The sequence below is a fragment of the Rana temporaria genome, chromosome 4, assembly GCF_905171775.1.
Source record: "Rana temporaria chromosome 4, aRanTem1.1, whole genome shotgun sequence".
NCBI lineage: Eukaryota > Metazoa > Chordata > Amphibia > Anura > Ranidae > Rana > Rana temporaria.
This window is the reverse complement of record NC_053492.1, coordinates 305379650-305395063: the sequence shown is the minus strand read 5'-3', so window position 1 is coordinate 305395063 and position 15414 is coordinate 305379650. Positions and strand designations below refer to the sequence as shown.

At 42.5% G+C, this 15414-nt stretch overlaps 1 protein-coding gene across 3 annotated transcripts in view; it reads right to left on the bottom strand.

Annotated features, from left to right (window-relative positions):
* Positions 1-15414, bottom strand: part of SYTL3 (synaptotagmin like 3) — a 141182-nt gene that overhangs the window by 33953 nt on the left and 91815 nt on the right. For 2 of the 3 annotated variants that reach the window (XM_040350553.1, XM_040350554.1), the window contains exons 6-8: positions 9730-9794; positions 7307-7358; positions 4074-4140 (exon numbers count right to left, since the gene is read on the bottom strand). In XM_040350553.1, the coding sequence (XP_040206487.1) occupies positions 4074-4140; positions 7307-7358; positions 9730-9794 (184 nt within the window). The remainder of the gene's footprint in view (positions 1-4073; positions 4141-7306; positions 7359-9729; positions 9795-15414) is intronic. The other variant, XM_040350555.1, reaches the window with a different exon arrangement.

The following is a 15414-nucleotide window of genomic DNA, read 5'->3' as shown; positions in this document are numbered from 1 at the left end:
TACTTAAAAACTCTGGCACCCAGGGCACCAAACCAATGCATCTCCTATACACATGTTGATGTACCACAATGCAAAGTAATGCACCACCATGCGTTGTACTGTGCTGCACCTAAAAAAATGATACATGTCTGATTTTTGGTGCATTCTAGTGCAAACCATTCATATGAATGAGTGGTCTTAAGGCAACGTGTGTTAACGTATGAAAAATAAGTGCATTTATACTCTTTCATTATATCAATACACCAGAACAGACAAGTCTAAATAGGCCTTCAGGGCTAATATTTTTATGGGGAAATATTTTGTAATATAATTGTTGACCTATATTGGTTGGAATCTAACATGGCTGCCATCAGGGGGGTACAGGCACTACACCTGTAAGGGGCACGGTGGTGCTCAGGGCCCCGATGGCATCCCCCTGGCAGAACCCAAAGCCCCCCGACCTCTAAGGCCGGGTACACACGAGAGGATTTACGGGGGACCGTTTCCGTGGATAAATCCTCTGGCGGATTTTGATCTCATGGTTGTACTAACCATGAGATCAAAATCCCCGCGGAATTCCGTCCGTGGTGACGTGTCGCGCCGTCGCCGCGACGTGCGCGACGCTGTGATATATGGACTTCCACGCATGCGTCGAATCATTACGACGCATGCGGGGGATGGATTCGGATGGATTGATCTGGTGAGTCTGTACAGACCAGCGGATCAATCCGTTGGACTGGATTCCAGCGGATCGATTTCTTAGCATGTCAAGAAATTTTGATCTGCTGGAAATCCATCCCCGGGGGCAAAAATCCGCGGAAACAGATCCGCTGGATCGTACACACCAGGGGATCTATCCGCTGGAACCGGTCCGCGGATCAATTCCAGCGGATCGATCCTCTCGTGTGTACGGGGCCTAAGGGGCCCGGTGGTCCCCAGGGCCCTGGATGGCATCCCCTTTTTTTTCTCCATTAGCACCCAAAGCCCCCCCGACCTCTAAGGGGCCCGGTGGTCCCCAGGGCCCCGGATGGCAACCCCCTTTTTTTATTTATTTTGTTTGTCAGCACCCAAAGCCCCCCAACCTCTAAGGGGCCCGGATGGCATCCCCTTTTTTGTTTGTTCGTGGTGGCAGCCCCCCAGCTTCTTGATTCGCGGACCCCCTATTCTGAATCCGGCACCCCCCGCTTCTCAACCTGCAACACCCCCCCCCCCGCTTCTCAACTTGCGTCACCCCCCTCTTCTCAACTTGTGACTCTCCCCCCGCCTCTATATTTGCATCGGCCGCACCCCCCGGTTCTCTGCTTCAGGGGGCCCATGCCTGAAGCTGTGTAAGGGGCCCCAAAATTCCTGATGGCGGAATCCCTGGAATCTAATATGCTTGTTACCCAAAATAAAGTATATTTAGGAACTGAAACAAGCATGCCAAGATCATAAGATCATAATCTTGTCTGCATGCGATTACTGCAGCTCTTTGTGACCAAATTGGAAAGATTTCCCCTTACTTTCAGTTCTATTGGAAAGATTGTCACCATGACATGAAATGAGAGGAAATGCGGTTCTCTGTTTGCGGTTGGCAGCAGATAGAAGAAGAGGTGAGATTACACCTTAAAATTTTCAGCTGCAGCCCCCCCCCCCTCCGGTTTTCTGCTAAAGGCCCATGCCTAAGGTGTGTAAGGGGCTCTAAAATTTCTGATGGCTGCCCTGGTTATGGTTCATGTCACCATGTTGCGTTAATGCAGCCTGTCCATAATGAATGGGTTTTCAATGCATCCTAACGTGCTTAAAATCACACATGACCTGTCTTTTTTCGAATACAATGCACAGCAACACACTACCATGTGTGTTAGGGCTCGCTGTAATACAGGTATGATGCCATGGTGCGTTAGGGTGCCAATCGAAATGAATTGTCACCGCAATGCATGTTACATGTGTTACCATGCCTTGTGGTATGTGCAATTTACCACAATGTGCAAGAGTGAATCTGACCTTAACAGTCCTGTTAAACAGGGGAAGAAAGGCAAGGATTATTCTAAAAGCCAACTAAGTGAAACTAAAGCAAAGGGCAATGCTGCATCCTGGCCTAGGCCAACAAGGCCCAGGCCTAGGGCAGCACTTTGCAGGGGGGCAGCACGGAAAGAGTTCCCACTGGCTAGTGTAGCGCCAGTCTTATGGGGCAGACTGGGCTGAGAGGCGCTGCTTCTAATTTACTAAGCTCTGAAGCAACTGCTTTTTCAGAGCGCAACTGCACATCACAATGTGAATGCTGTATTATCCATGAGTGAAAACCAGTGATGCTGGAGAAGATAAATGAGACTGAATGAATGAAAAACTTATATAGCGCAGCACATGCGAACTAAATCGCCTCTGGGCGCTTGTTGTTACTGTCTCTCTTGATATCAAAAGAGATGAGTTTTGATCTTTCTTCTGAAGGTCAGGTGGTTTTCCTCCAACCGAATGTTGGTTGGTAAAGCATTCCATAGTCTAGGACCTTGGAGCGCAAATCTTCTTTCTCCTTTGGACTTGAATTTGGCTTTGGGTATCTGGAGCAGATTTTGGTTGGTGGATCGCAGAACGCGATTGGAGTTGTGAGCTTTTATCTTTTCGCATAGATATTGCGGAGCCTTCCCATGGATGCACTTATGCGTCAGGCAGAGTGCTTTAAAAGCAATTCTGTCTTTTACTGACATCCAGCGAAGGGATCTCAACGAGGGTGAGATTGATTCCCACGTTTTTTTCCCAGTCACAAGTCTGGCGGCCGTATTTTGTACGACTTGCAGACGAGAGATTTGGTACTTTCAGACTCTCCTTCAACGCTGTATCCTGGCCTAGGCCAACAAGGCCCAGGCCTAGGGCAGCACTTTGCAGGGGGACAGCATGGAAAGACTCCCATCCGACTTGCGCTACACAGTTAGTGTAATGCAAGCTGCTTCTAATTTTGACTGTCTTATCATCCTGGCCCACAAACCTTCCTCACTGGGCTATATGTTTTCTGCTGCACCATTGGCATGGTTATATCTTCTTAATCCTCTCCATAAAATTTTCAGAAATTTGTGCTTAAAGTAGAACTATAGACAACACTTTTTTTTCATTTTGGATAGCGTAAGTGAGGGTTATAGCCCCTGTCAGTTTAGTTTTTACCATCCCTGACCCACTGCAGAGATTTCCCCTCACTTCCTGCCCCATAGCCAAACAGGAAAAGAGAGGAAATCTATGCAAATTAAGGGACTACATTGCCCCCCCCCCCCCAGTCCCTCAAAACTAGTGTCCCCACTCGAAAATGTCAGGGTTGGTCTTAAACAGCAAGGGGTGTGGCCTTGACAGAAAGGGGTTGGTCATATTTAAATTAGGGGGTGCACGAGTTTAGTCAGGCCTAGGACAGCACAAAACCTAAATACACCACAGGCAAAGGGACAAAAAAAATGGAGGATTCATACTAAAATAGAAGCTTCTTTGCGGCACAGGCACTTGTATGTATTTTAGTTTAAGTTTCTGCTTTTTTTATTATGTTAAAATTATTTTTTATTATTATTATTATTATTATTATTATACATGATTTATGTAGCACCAACCATTTGTGCAGCACTTTACAACAGGAGGGTAGACAGCACAGTTACAATGCAATTCAATACAGGAGGAATCAGAGGTCTCTGCTCATTAGAGTTTATAATCTAGAAGGGTGTCAAGTGTTACAAAAGGTAACAACTGTGGGGGGGGGGTGAGCTGATAGAGAAAATAAAAGTACAGTTGTTAGGTGGAGGCAGGATAGTCTTCTCTGAAGAGAAAAGTTTTCAGGGATCATCTAAAAGTGGATAGAGTAGGAGATAGTCAGACAGATTGGGGTAGGGAATCCTATCCAAAGGATGGGAGAAGCTCAGGAGAAGTCCTGAAGGTGAACATGGGAGGAGGCAACAAGGGAACTAGAGAGCGGGAGGTCTTGGGAGGAATGAAGAGAATGATTTGTGGGTGGCTTTGTAAGTTGTTTTTAGTATTTTGAATTTAATTTTGTTGGGTGGTGGGAGAGGGGTGGCAGATGCTGAGACATATACAGTAATGAAATTCAAAACAAAGATTGAAAAAAAAAAATGTTATGTTACCTCAATGCTACTTACGGAAGGTGCTTCAGAGAATGGAGGAGGTGTTGGGGGTACAACAGAAATCTTACTAGGATAGAAGTAAAGTTAGAAGATCATGTGTCCATGTATCATTGCATATTCGGATAATGTTTAAATGACTTTATAAAACTATCACTAAACATGACTGAACATGTATTAATCATTACTGATAAGCACAATGACAAACTTCAAGGCCAAAGACAAGTTTTGCTATAGCATGTTACACATACAGATATAAACCGAAAGCCAATACCAAAATAGATACAAAAAAAACAAATAATAAACATGGTTTTGTGAGGCAAGACCTTTATCTACACAACTTACATACCAGTACTGCTCAGTGGAACAAAAATGACAAGAGACTACGGTAACAAAGAGATACAGTATATGTAGATCAGTAGTTTCCAACTTCAATCCTCAAATGCCCCCCAACAAGTCATGGGCTATTTGCATGGGTGCTTTAAATCAATCTCAGTGGCTTTTTATTTGTGACAACTATTTTTTCTAAGAGAAATTTCCAAAACCTGGCTTGTTGGGGGTACTTGAGGAGTGGGATTGGGAAACACTGAAGTAGATGGGGCTCCATTTGATTTACCACATTTACATTAAACCTGAAAGATCTTGCAATCTGGAGCATTAAAGCGGTTGTAAAGGCAGAAGTTTTTTTTATCCCTATGCATTCTATGCGTTAACCACTTGCCGACCACCCCTCGTACACATACTGTGGGGCAGCGGCACTCCCGCGCAAAATCACACACAGGTACGTGATTTTACTCTTCCAGGTCTTCAGCACCCATGTGTGTCGCTGGCAACCAGCTCCCGCTGTTATTGGACACCGAGAGAGCTAGAACAGCGGTCTGCCTATGTAAACAAGGGAGGACTGAGATCGTATGTTTGTACTAAGCAGGAACACGAATCTCTGTCTTCCCACAAGTTAAAGCATCCCCCACACATTTAACCCTTTGATTGCTCCTGATGTTAACCCCTCTTCCTGCCAGTGTCATTCGTACAGAATATTGAGATGCAATAAAAAGGGGATTCACGCCAGAGATAAAACGATAATTTTCCCACTCTACAAGACTCTGGTCTTGCCTGCATCTTGAGTATACCATTCAGTTCTGGACAGCAGTACTCAGAAAGGATGTGCTGGAACTGGAGAGAGTCCAGAGAAGGGTAGCAAAGCTATTAAAGGGACTAGAGGATCTCAGCTATGGGGAAAGACTACAAACATTTACCGTAACGTATTCTCTCTGGAGCGGAGACGCTTAGGAGGGGATATGATAGCGATGTACAAATACCGTACTGGTAACCTTAGCATAGGGAAAAACCTTTTTTAGTGAAGAGGCATTTAACCACTTCAATAGAGGGTGTTTTCACCCCCTTCCTGCCCAGGCCAATTTTCAGCTTTCAGCGCTGTAACATTTTGAATGACAATTGCGTGGTCATACAACAATGTACCCAAATTAATTTGTTTTTCCCCACAAATAGAGCTTTCTTTTGGTGGTATTTGATCACCTCTGCATTTTTTTACTTTTTGCGCTATAAACAAAAAAAGAGCGACAAGTTTGAAAAAAAAAATAATAATTTACTTTTTGCTATAATAAATATCCCAATTAAAAAACAAATCTTCTTAGTTTAGGCCGATATGTAAAAAAAAAAAAAATCGCAATAAGCGTATATTGATTGGTTTGCGCAAAAGTTATAGCGCCAACAAAATAGGTTATTGATTTATAGCATTTTAGTTATTTGTATTTTTTTTTTTACTAGTAATGGCATGATCTGGCTTTTTATCGTGACTGTGACATTGTGGCAGACAGATCGGACACTTGTGACATTATTTTGGGACCATTGACATTCATACGATCAGTGCTATAAATATGCACAGATTACTGTATAAATGTCACTGGCAGGAAAGGAGTTAACACTAGGGGGCGATCAAGGGGTTAAATGCGTTACCTAGGGAGTGATTCTAACTGTGGGGGGATGGGACTGACTATGGGAGGAGACCGATCTGTGTTCCTATATACTAGGAACACACGATCTGTCTTATCTCTCCTGACAGGTAGTGGATCTGTGTGTTTACATACACAGATCCAAGTTCCTACTCTGTCACGAGAGATCGCAGGTGCCTGGCGGACATCGCGCTGCCAGGCATGCGCATAGGCTCCTCAGTGACGCAGCGGGCACGCGTGCGCCTACTATACCACCGGGAAGCCGAGGACATCATATGACGCCCACCCAGGATTGGAGATCCCATCTGCGGACGTCATATGACAATGGGCGGGATGTGAATTGGTAAAAAGACACATGACCATTCACTGAAATTGGAAGAGAAGCAGTTTAACCTTAAACTGCGTAGAGGGTTCTTTACTGTCAGAGTGGTAAGGATGTGAAATTCTCTTCCACAACCAGAGGTATCAGCAGGGAGCATTAAGAGCTAAAAAAAAACATTAGATGGGGATGTACTATTGACATAAACATAAGCACACTCACACACCACAGCTTGAAGTGGATGGTCTGGTCACATGCCTTTTTTCAACCATACCAACTATGCAACTGATTGGTTTCTATGCAGAGCTGCACCAGATTTTGCGCTCTCCAGTTTTAGTAAATCATCCCCACTTTCCGAATCATAGAGTTCTCAATAATAGTACAATGGTACAGTGCTACTACCTCCCCTGGTATGCCCCATGGCTGAAATTACCGGTGATCATGTGTGGATTGATAAGAGCACCCAACACATCTAGTACAGAAAACGCGCCGGTACCACAGTAACTCACAGTATTGCTTGAAGCTTTATTGTAAAGTGTTGTAAACAGCTCAGAAAGGCTAATGTCTAAGACTTTTTTAAGCTGAAACACGTTGACTTTCTGTGCTGTTTACACTGCTTTACAATAAAACTCATGCAAAACTGTGATTTACCATGGTCCCGGCTCTTCTCCTGATCTCAATAATAGTACAAAATCAATCAGAAAGGTGTAACCCAGGCATACTACTTAAACCTGAGTAGGAAAAGCTGTCTTGTCTTTCTTTCTCTGCTGCTATAAAAAAGCAAAATATCCTGGACAAGAAACATTCTATCCTATAGGCCCTTGAATAATATAAAAATAGTCACAATTATAAGAATTCTGTACCGCACAGAATTAAAGCTGCTCTTAAAACATTCGCAGCTGATATGAACAACAAAATGAATGAAGGTCATTATCGGTACTTACTTCAATTTTTGGTAGGATTTCAAAAGCTTAGCACTTGCTGATTCATGTTTTCCTATGAAAGAAAAGTGTAAATTTATAAAACTAAATATATACACATGTTTCACAATTAAATTCATTTAGTGCACTTTGCTGCATTAACAGGTGCGTCTACTGGGCTCCCAGTATTAACTGTATGTAGCTTCAGCTACATTATACAGTGTTGTGTTCCGGCAGTGGGAATAGGAACTACCTGTCACACTAGACAACAATAGAGTCGGACTAAGCGCCCCTCGGCCATTCATGAGAAGTTTTGTATTCTATGAATGAATACAAAGCTTCCCCTGATTGGCAGAGGTAGAGATGCCATCTTATGACGTCACAATCTCTGTCTCAGCCAATCAGAAGAAGCATTGTAGTCATTCATAGTAGGGCTGTTACTGATTAAAATGTTCATGTTCGATTAATCGATTTTTTTTATCGATTAATCAACTAATTTTGATTATAATGCACATACAGATGATCCAACTACTTTTAGCTGATCTCCTTGCAGGCAGATTCCCAGTGCAGCTACCAACCACTGAAAAAATGGATAGCAGGATACAAAAAACACACAAAGGCAGCACTCGATTGGAATAGCATTAAAACTTTTATAGTCTTCATGTAGGTAACAAAATAAATATTGCACTGGAGATAAAATCGATGTAGCTAAACTGTAAAAATGGTGCGAGTAATACCAAACAGTAGAAAAAAGCAGTCATAAAAACATGTAGCCAAGTATGATACTGGTATAAAAATGTGTACAACGATACCACTGCTGACTCCAGATGAGGAGGGGTTAACATCAGTCCGTCGGCATGTAGATGTCCCGTGAAGGGAACTATCACAACTCCCAGTGGATAACTGTAGAATCTCAGGTTGATGGAGGGAAGTGATAGAGGAAAGTGTAACAGCTCTTGCGTGTGGCAGATAGAAAGGTCCCGCCAGCATGCAGATATGAAGGCACAGCAAAGGAGCCCTTCAGATGGACACGGCAAGCCCCGCCGGTGTCCGTGACATCACCTGATCTTTGACGGAACTACCTGAAGACCCGGAAGCCGGCGGAGAGGTGAGTACCAAGCAAAAGAATTTTGATTGTTTAAATTTTTTTACGATTAATCGATGAATTAATCGTTAATTTCCGCAGCCCTAATTCATAGAATACAAAGCTTCCCCTGAATGGCTGAGCAGTGCACAGCCTGAGTCTATTGATTTGTCTCAACTCTCTAACTTCCACTTTTGTTGGACAGGTTAGTCTGGTAATGTAATGCCGCTTACACACAATCGGACATTCCGACATCAAAACCGTGGATTTTTTTCAGCGGATTGTTCGCTCAAACTTGTCATGCATACACACAGTCACACAAATGTTGTCGGAAATTCCGAACGTCAAGAACGTGGTCACATACAACACTGAAGCCTCGTACACACGACCGAGGAACTCGACGGGCGAAACACATCGTTTTCCTTGTCGAGTTCCTTGTTAGGCTGTCGAGGAACTCGACAAGGCAAGTTTCTCCATTCCTGTCAAGGAAATTTTTGGCTCGTCGAGTTTCTAGACAGTTTCCTCGACGAAAATGTACACACGACCGGTCGTGTGTACGAGGCCTAAGCCGAGCCGAGAAAAATGAAGTTCAATGATTCCGAGCATGTGTCGAATTGATTCCGAGCATGCATAGGATTTTTGTGCGCCAGAATTTGCTACAGGCGATCGGAATTTCCGACAAGAACTTTTGTTGTCGGAAAAATTGAGAACCAACTCTCAAACATTTGTTGTCGGAAGTTCCTGACAGCAAATGTCCGATGGAGCATACACACGGTTGGATTTCCCGACAACAAGCTCACATCGAACATTTGTTGTCGGAAGTTTCGACCATGTGTACGTGGCATAAGATGAAAAATAACTTACTTAGGAAGTTTACCAGGTGAAAATAAAGGAAAAAAAGCCTAAAGAAAAACGATTGAAGCCACCACATTTTTTAATAGGTATTTCAGCCACCACATTTAGGGACTGTTAAGCTGCAGCATATTAAATGTTTGCTTTTGGGTTGAGATACGCTTTAAGGATCTACAACCCACAACAGGTGCATTATGGGCAGTGAGAACACATTCTGTCACATGACTTAATTGTATTGAGTGTACAATAAAGAAAATAAGACACATCTAGCTCTGTCTATTAGAGAGAGTAGACAGTGTGGTTAACACTCTACTGCCTTTACCTGTCACTAAGTTTTACAACCATTTAATTTTAAAGACAATTTTTTGGGGCTTTATGACTCATTAGGGTATTCTGTAGAAGGACAGAATATAAACTGCTAGAGTGATACAGACAGGAAAATAAAATAAAGTTATTTTTAGGCTCATTTTATAGCTCTACCAGCAGACTCTCACACAAATATAACCTTTACCTGCACATGGAAATTTCTTTTCTCTTTCATCGAAGAACCATTCACCAGTCTTTATTTTAACTTCTCTAAAATATATAAGAAGAAATGTGATTGTTCTAATAATATACTTTAAGCTGATAAAATCTCAACATATACAGAAAATACAATTTTCTAAAGTATAAGACATGCATTAATGCTGATATGTACTGTGTTCCCTGATGTAAAGCGCTGCGCAAACTGTTGGCACTATATAAATCCTGTATAATAATAATAATAATAATAATAATAATAATAATAATAATAATATGTATCCTAACCAGTGGTGGCTGGTGAATTTTTAAAATGAGGGGGGGGGGGGCAAGACCCCGCCCCCTCCACATTTGGCCCATCCCACTTCTCGTAAGCCACACCTCTTATAGAATCCACCTACTCCGTTCCCTGTATTCCACTTGCTTTCACTCATAGTTTCAGGAGTATACTCAATCAAACTGTCAATCTAATCCTAACAATACCCCAAAGCAGTGCATGTGCCTACACTTGATCATATGGTACTGTAGTACCATGTGATCCAAATGCCATGGTGGAGATTTACTAAAACTGGTGCACATAGAATCTGGTGCAGCTCTGCATAGTAACCAATCAGCTTCTAACTTCAGCTTGTTAATTTAAGCTTTGGCAATAAAATCTAGAAGCTGATTGCACTATGCACAATTGCACCAGATTCTGTGTATATCCGTTTTAGTAAATCCTTCCAAATGTGTTTTTAACCATTTGTCGACTGGCTCAGGCACATTCACGTTGGCAAAGTGGTTAGTTTCTACACAACAATGTACCGGTATGTTGGCCCCTTTAAGAGCCATAGCAGGTGCGCACGTGCTGCACGGCTGAGGACCCGATGCGCGTGACCGTCGGGCACGATTGCCGCCGGCCACCCGCGATCGTGAGCACAAGAGCCAGAACGAGGATCTGTGTGTGTAAACACAAATCCCTGTTCTGACAGGGGAGAAGACACATCTGCTGTTTGTAGTAATTATGAACAGCGATATGTCTCCGCCCTCAGTCAGTCCCATCCCCCCCACAGTAAGAAACACTCACGAGGAAATACATTTAACTCCTTGCTCGCCCCCTATTGGTAATCCCTTCCCTGCCAGTGACATTTACACAGTAACCAGTGCATTTTATAGCTCTGATCACTGTATAAATGTCAATGGCCCCAAAAATGTGTCAAAAGTGCCCGATCTGTCTGCCGCAATGTCTCAGTACTGCTAAAAATCGCAGATCACTGCCATTTCTGGTAAAAAAAAATGCCATAAAAATGCCATAAGGCTATAACGTTTGCGCAACCCAATCAATATACGCTTCAGGGGACACTCTGCATTCGCAGTCGCAAGGGAAGTCCTCTCAGCACTTCGGCCTCTGGTTAAGGTATGTGACAGGGGGTTAGGGTTAGAGTTTAGGGCTGGGGGTTAGGTTTAGGGCTTTGGCTAGGATTTAGGGTTAGGGTTAGTGTTGGGGGTTAGGGTTGAGGGTTAGGACTAGGGTTAGGGTTAGGGGTTAGGGCTTAGCATTTAGGGATTTGTGTTAGTGGTTATGGTTTGGGTTAGGGATGGGGTTGGGGTTAGGGTCAGGATTTAGGGGTTAGGGCTTAGGGGTTGGGGTATAGAGTCAGGGCCAGGGTTTAGGGGTTGAGGTTAGGGGGTAGGGTTAGGGTTCCCCTTGAAGAATAAGGCTAGGACTCAGGAATTGGAAAAGGGACCTCCCCCAGAGTTCAAATTTTAGACTGCAGGTTCCCAGAGGTCAATGGTCACATGGCATGGCTGACCCACCCCCACCGAGGTTTATGGCCCACCCCAACTAAGTCGGGGAATGAGCAAGTCGGAATACCGAAATTTCGAAAAATTAGGAAATTCAAAATTTCGGAAATTCTATATTTTGGAAATTTGGAGATTAGGTATTGAAATTTCCTTTCAAATTTGGCTGTTAGTGAACGTAACGAATACGAATTCATCTGAAGTTACGATTTATCCAAAATAACGAATGGAACGTAACGATCTAATAATAATAAAAAATAATAATAAAAATGTTTTTATTATTATTATTAATTTGTTCTATTCCATTGGTGTTCCATTCGTTATTTCAGATAATTCGTAACTTCAGATAAATTTGTATTCGTTACATTCACTAACAGATATATATAAAATAACTGGTATGTCCTTGACAAAACTGACAAGGACCAGAGGACCAAATGAGTGACACAGCGTACAACGCAAGCATAGTTTAAAAAAGTATTATTAATTTATTAATGAAAAATACATAGAAAAATACATTAAACTCCTCAATGGGAGGTAATAGTTAGGACACAAGCAACTTGATAGCATCCAGAGATTACTGCATCATATCCTTTTTGGATGTGGCAACATGTAGAAAATAAACAAAACACACTACAAATAAAACACATATAAACAATCGTCCGGACGCCAAGGATCTATACACGGGTATCCATGCCTCGACAATTAGTTGTTTATAGTTTAATTACATGAATATGCAATGTAAGGCATGGGTATCCGTGTGGAGGTCCCTGGAAGACTCGAGCCCATTAAAGCGATTGTAAAAAAAAATGTCACCTTAATGCAATCTATGCATTAAGGTGAAAAAACATCTGATGCTGCCGCCCCCTCCCCCCCGAGCCCCCGTTATACTTACCTGACCCCTCGAAAGTCCTGCGCAGTCCCAAGATCCTCTTTGCCGCTCAGCCTGGCCACTGATTGGCTGTCAATCACATCCAGTGACTCGGCGCGCCGAGGGTGGGGGCCGAGTGATACAGTAAGCGGCTATGGCCGCTCGCTGTATCACGGGAGCGTGCCCGCAATTACTCACCACCTTGCGAGCTCTCGCATGACTGTGGTCAGTACTTGCGGGGAGGACCAGAGACAGCCGCCGAGGGACCCCAGAAGACGTGGATCGGGGGCACTCTGTGCAAAACGAACTGCACAGTGGAGGCAAGTATAACATGTTTGTTATTTTAAAGGAAAATTTTGTTTTCCTTTAATAACCCTTTAAATACTGTAGGGAAGAGAGGGGAGGGGAAGGAGAGGTATGGACTAAACTAATAGGCAGCCTAGGAGGTTATCTAGCTATGGCTGAAGGAGACTTCCCAAATTGCATAGGCCTAATTGCTGATGTATGGTGGAAGACAGTGAAAATTATATGGCAACAAAGGAACAGTTGCTATAATGTATGGTTGATTGAAGAAAAAGCCGTTCAAAGGGTTTTCCTGGATGAAAGCAGAAAAGAGTGCTTTATGTTTGTCATTCAAACTGTACCCCTATCTATGACAGGGGGGTGAAAGGGATTTGTTGACCATACAGGGACCCTGGGACACCTTACGTTTTTTTAGGGATTCAGAACAGACTCACTTTTCGATCATATCCTGGTATTGAATGGTGGTCCTTTTTAAACAGTGTATCACAGTGACAGGACAGGGCTTGTATTATCTCTCTATGCTAAACACAATATAAGCAGTTTTTAGAGTGTAAAATCCATATGATACCCTTCCTGGGATCAAAAGGATGGCTATATATACATAATCCATAGAATTTACAGCTGTCCCTTTTAGGGCAAAGCACTTGGCAGCACTCAGATTTCTTGCATTGTCTCCCGATCCTATGGCTGTACAACAGCTGTTCGGCTCTCCTATCTCCAATCTCCACAGCTCGCCGTGGGCTTACTTCCGGGACACAACAGAGAAGCGGCGTCATGCGACGCTGGTGACGTCAACGTGTTTCGCAATGTAGATTACGTAGCTCCGTCTGGACGACAGACTTCACTAACAGCCAAATTTTAAAGGAAATTCCAATATCTGTAATTTAATAGTTAGCATTAGTTAGTTATTATTTCAAATTTTACTGATTTTCTTTCAAATTTTACTGATTTTCTTTCATTTTTTTCTGATTTTTGAAAATTCAAAAATCTAAAAATCGGAAATGAGAAAATTAGAAATTTGGAAAATTGGATTTTTGAATTTCTGAATTTTCGAATTTCTGAATTCCGAATTTCGCATTTTTTTGAATTTTCCGAAAAAAGCAAAAAAAAGAATGAAACGAAAAAGAAAAATGATTTTTTTCGGCAGTGCACCTTCCAAATAAGTGCTCACATGTCATTTGATTTTTCATTTATTGTTGCTACAGTGCCTTGTGAAAGTATTCGGCCCCCTTGAACTTTGCGACCTTTTGCCACATTTCAGGCTTCAAACATAAAGATATAAAACTATTTTTTTTTTTGAAGAATCAACAAGTGGGACACAATCATGAAGTGGAACGAAATGTATTGGATATTTCAAACTTTTTTAACAAATAAAAAACTTTACTTTCAGTGCAGCAAACTCTTTTCAGAAGTTCAGTGAGGATCTCTGAATGATCCAATGTTGACCTAAATGACTAATGATGATAAATAGAATCCACCTGTCTCCGTATAAATGCACCTGCACTGTGATAGTCTCAGAGGTCCGTTTAAAGCGCAGAGAGCATCATGAAGAACAAGGAACACGCCAGGCAGGTCCGAGATACTGTTGTGGAGAAGTTTAAAGCCAAATTTGGATACAAAAAGATTTTCCAAGCTTTAAACATCCCAAGGAGCACTGTGCAAGCGATAATATTGAAATGGAAGGAGTATCAGACCACTGAAAAACTACGAAGACCTGGCCGTCCGTCTAAACTTTCAGCTCATAGAAGGAGAAAACTGATCAGAGATGCAGCCAAGAGGCCTATGATCACTCTGGATGAACTGCAGAGATCTACAGCTGAGGTGGGAGACTCTGTCCATAGGACAACAATCAGTCGTATACTGCACAAATCTGGCCTTTATGGAAGAGTGGCAAGAAGAAAGCCATTTCTTAGAGATATCCATAACAAGTGTTGTTTAAAGCTTGCCACAAGCCACCTGGGAGACACACCAAACATGTGGAAGAAGGTGCTCAGGTCAGATGAAACCAAAGTCAAACTTTTTGGCAACAATGCAAAACGTTATGTTTGGCGTAAAAGCAACACAGCTCATCACCCTGAACACACCATCCCCACTGTCAAACATGGTGGTGGCAGCATCATGGTTTGGGCCTGCTTTTCTTCAGCAGGGACAGGGAAGATGTTTAAAATTGATGGGAAGATGGATGGAGCCAAATACTGGAAGAAAACCTGATGGAGTCTGCAAAAGACCTGAGACTGGGACGGAGATTTGTCTTCCAACAAGACAATGATCCAAAACATAAAGCAAAATCTACAATGGAATGGTTCACAAATAAACATATCCAGGTGTTAGAATGGCCAATTCAAAGTCCAGACCTGAATCCAATCGAGAATCTGTGGAAAGAACTGAAAACTGCTGTTCACAAACGCTCTCTATCCAACCTCACTGAGCTCGAGCTGTTTTGCAAGGAGGAATGGGCAAAAGTGTCAGTCTCTCGATGTGCAAAACTGATAGAGACATACCCCAAGCGACTTACAGCTGTAATCGCAGCAAAAGGTGGCGCTACAATGTATTAACCTAAGGGGGCTGAATAATTTTGCACCCCCAATTTTTCCGTTTTTTTATTTGTTAAAAAAGTTTGAAATATCCAATAAATTTCGTTCCACTTCATGATTGTGTCCCACTTGTTGTTGATTCTTCAAAAAAAATTACAGTTTTATATCTTTATGTTTGAAGCCTGAAATG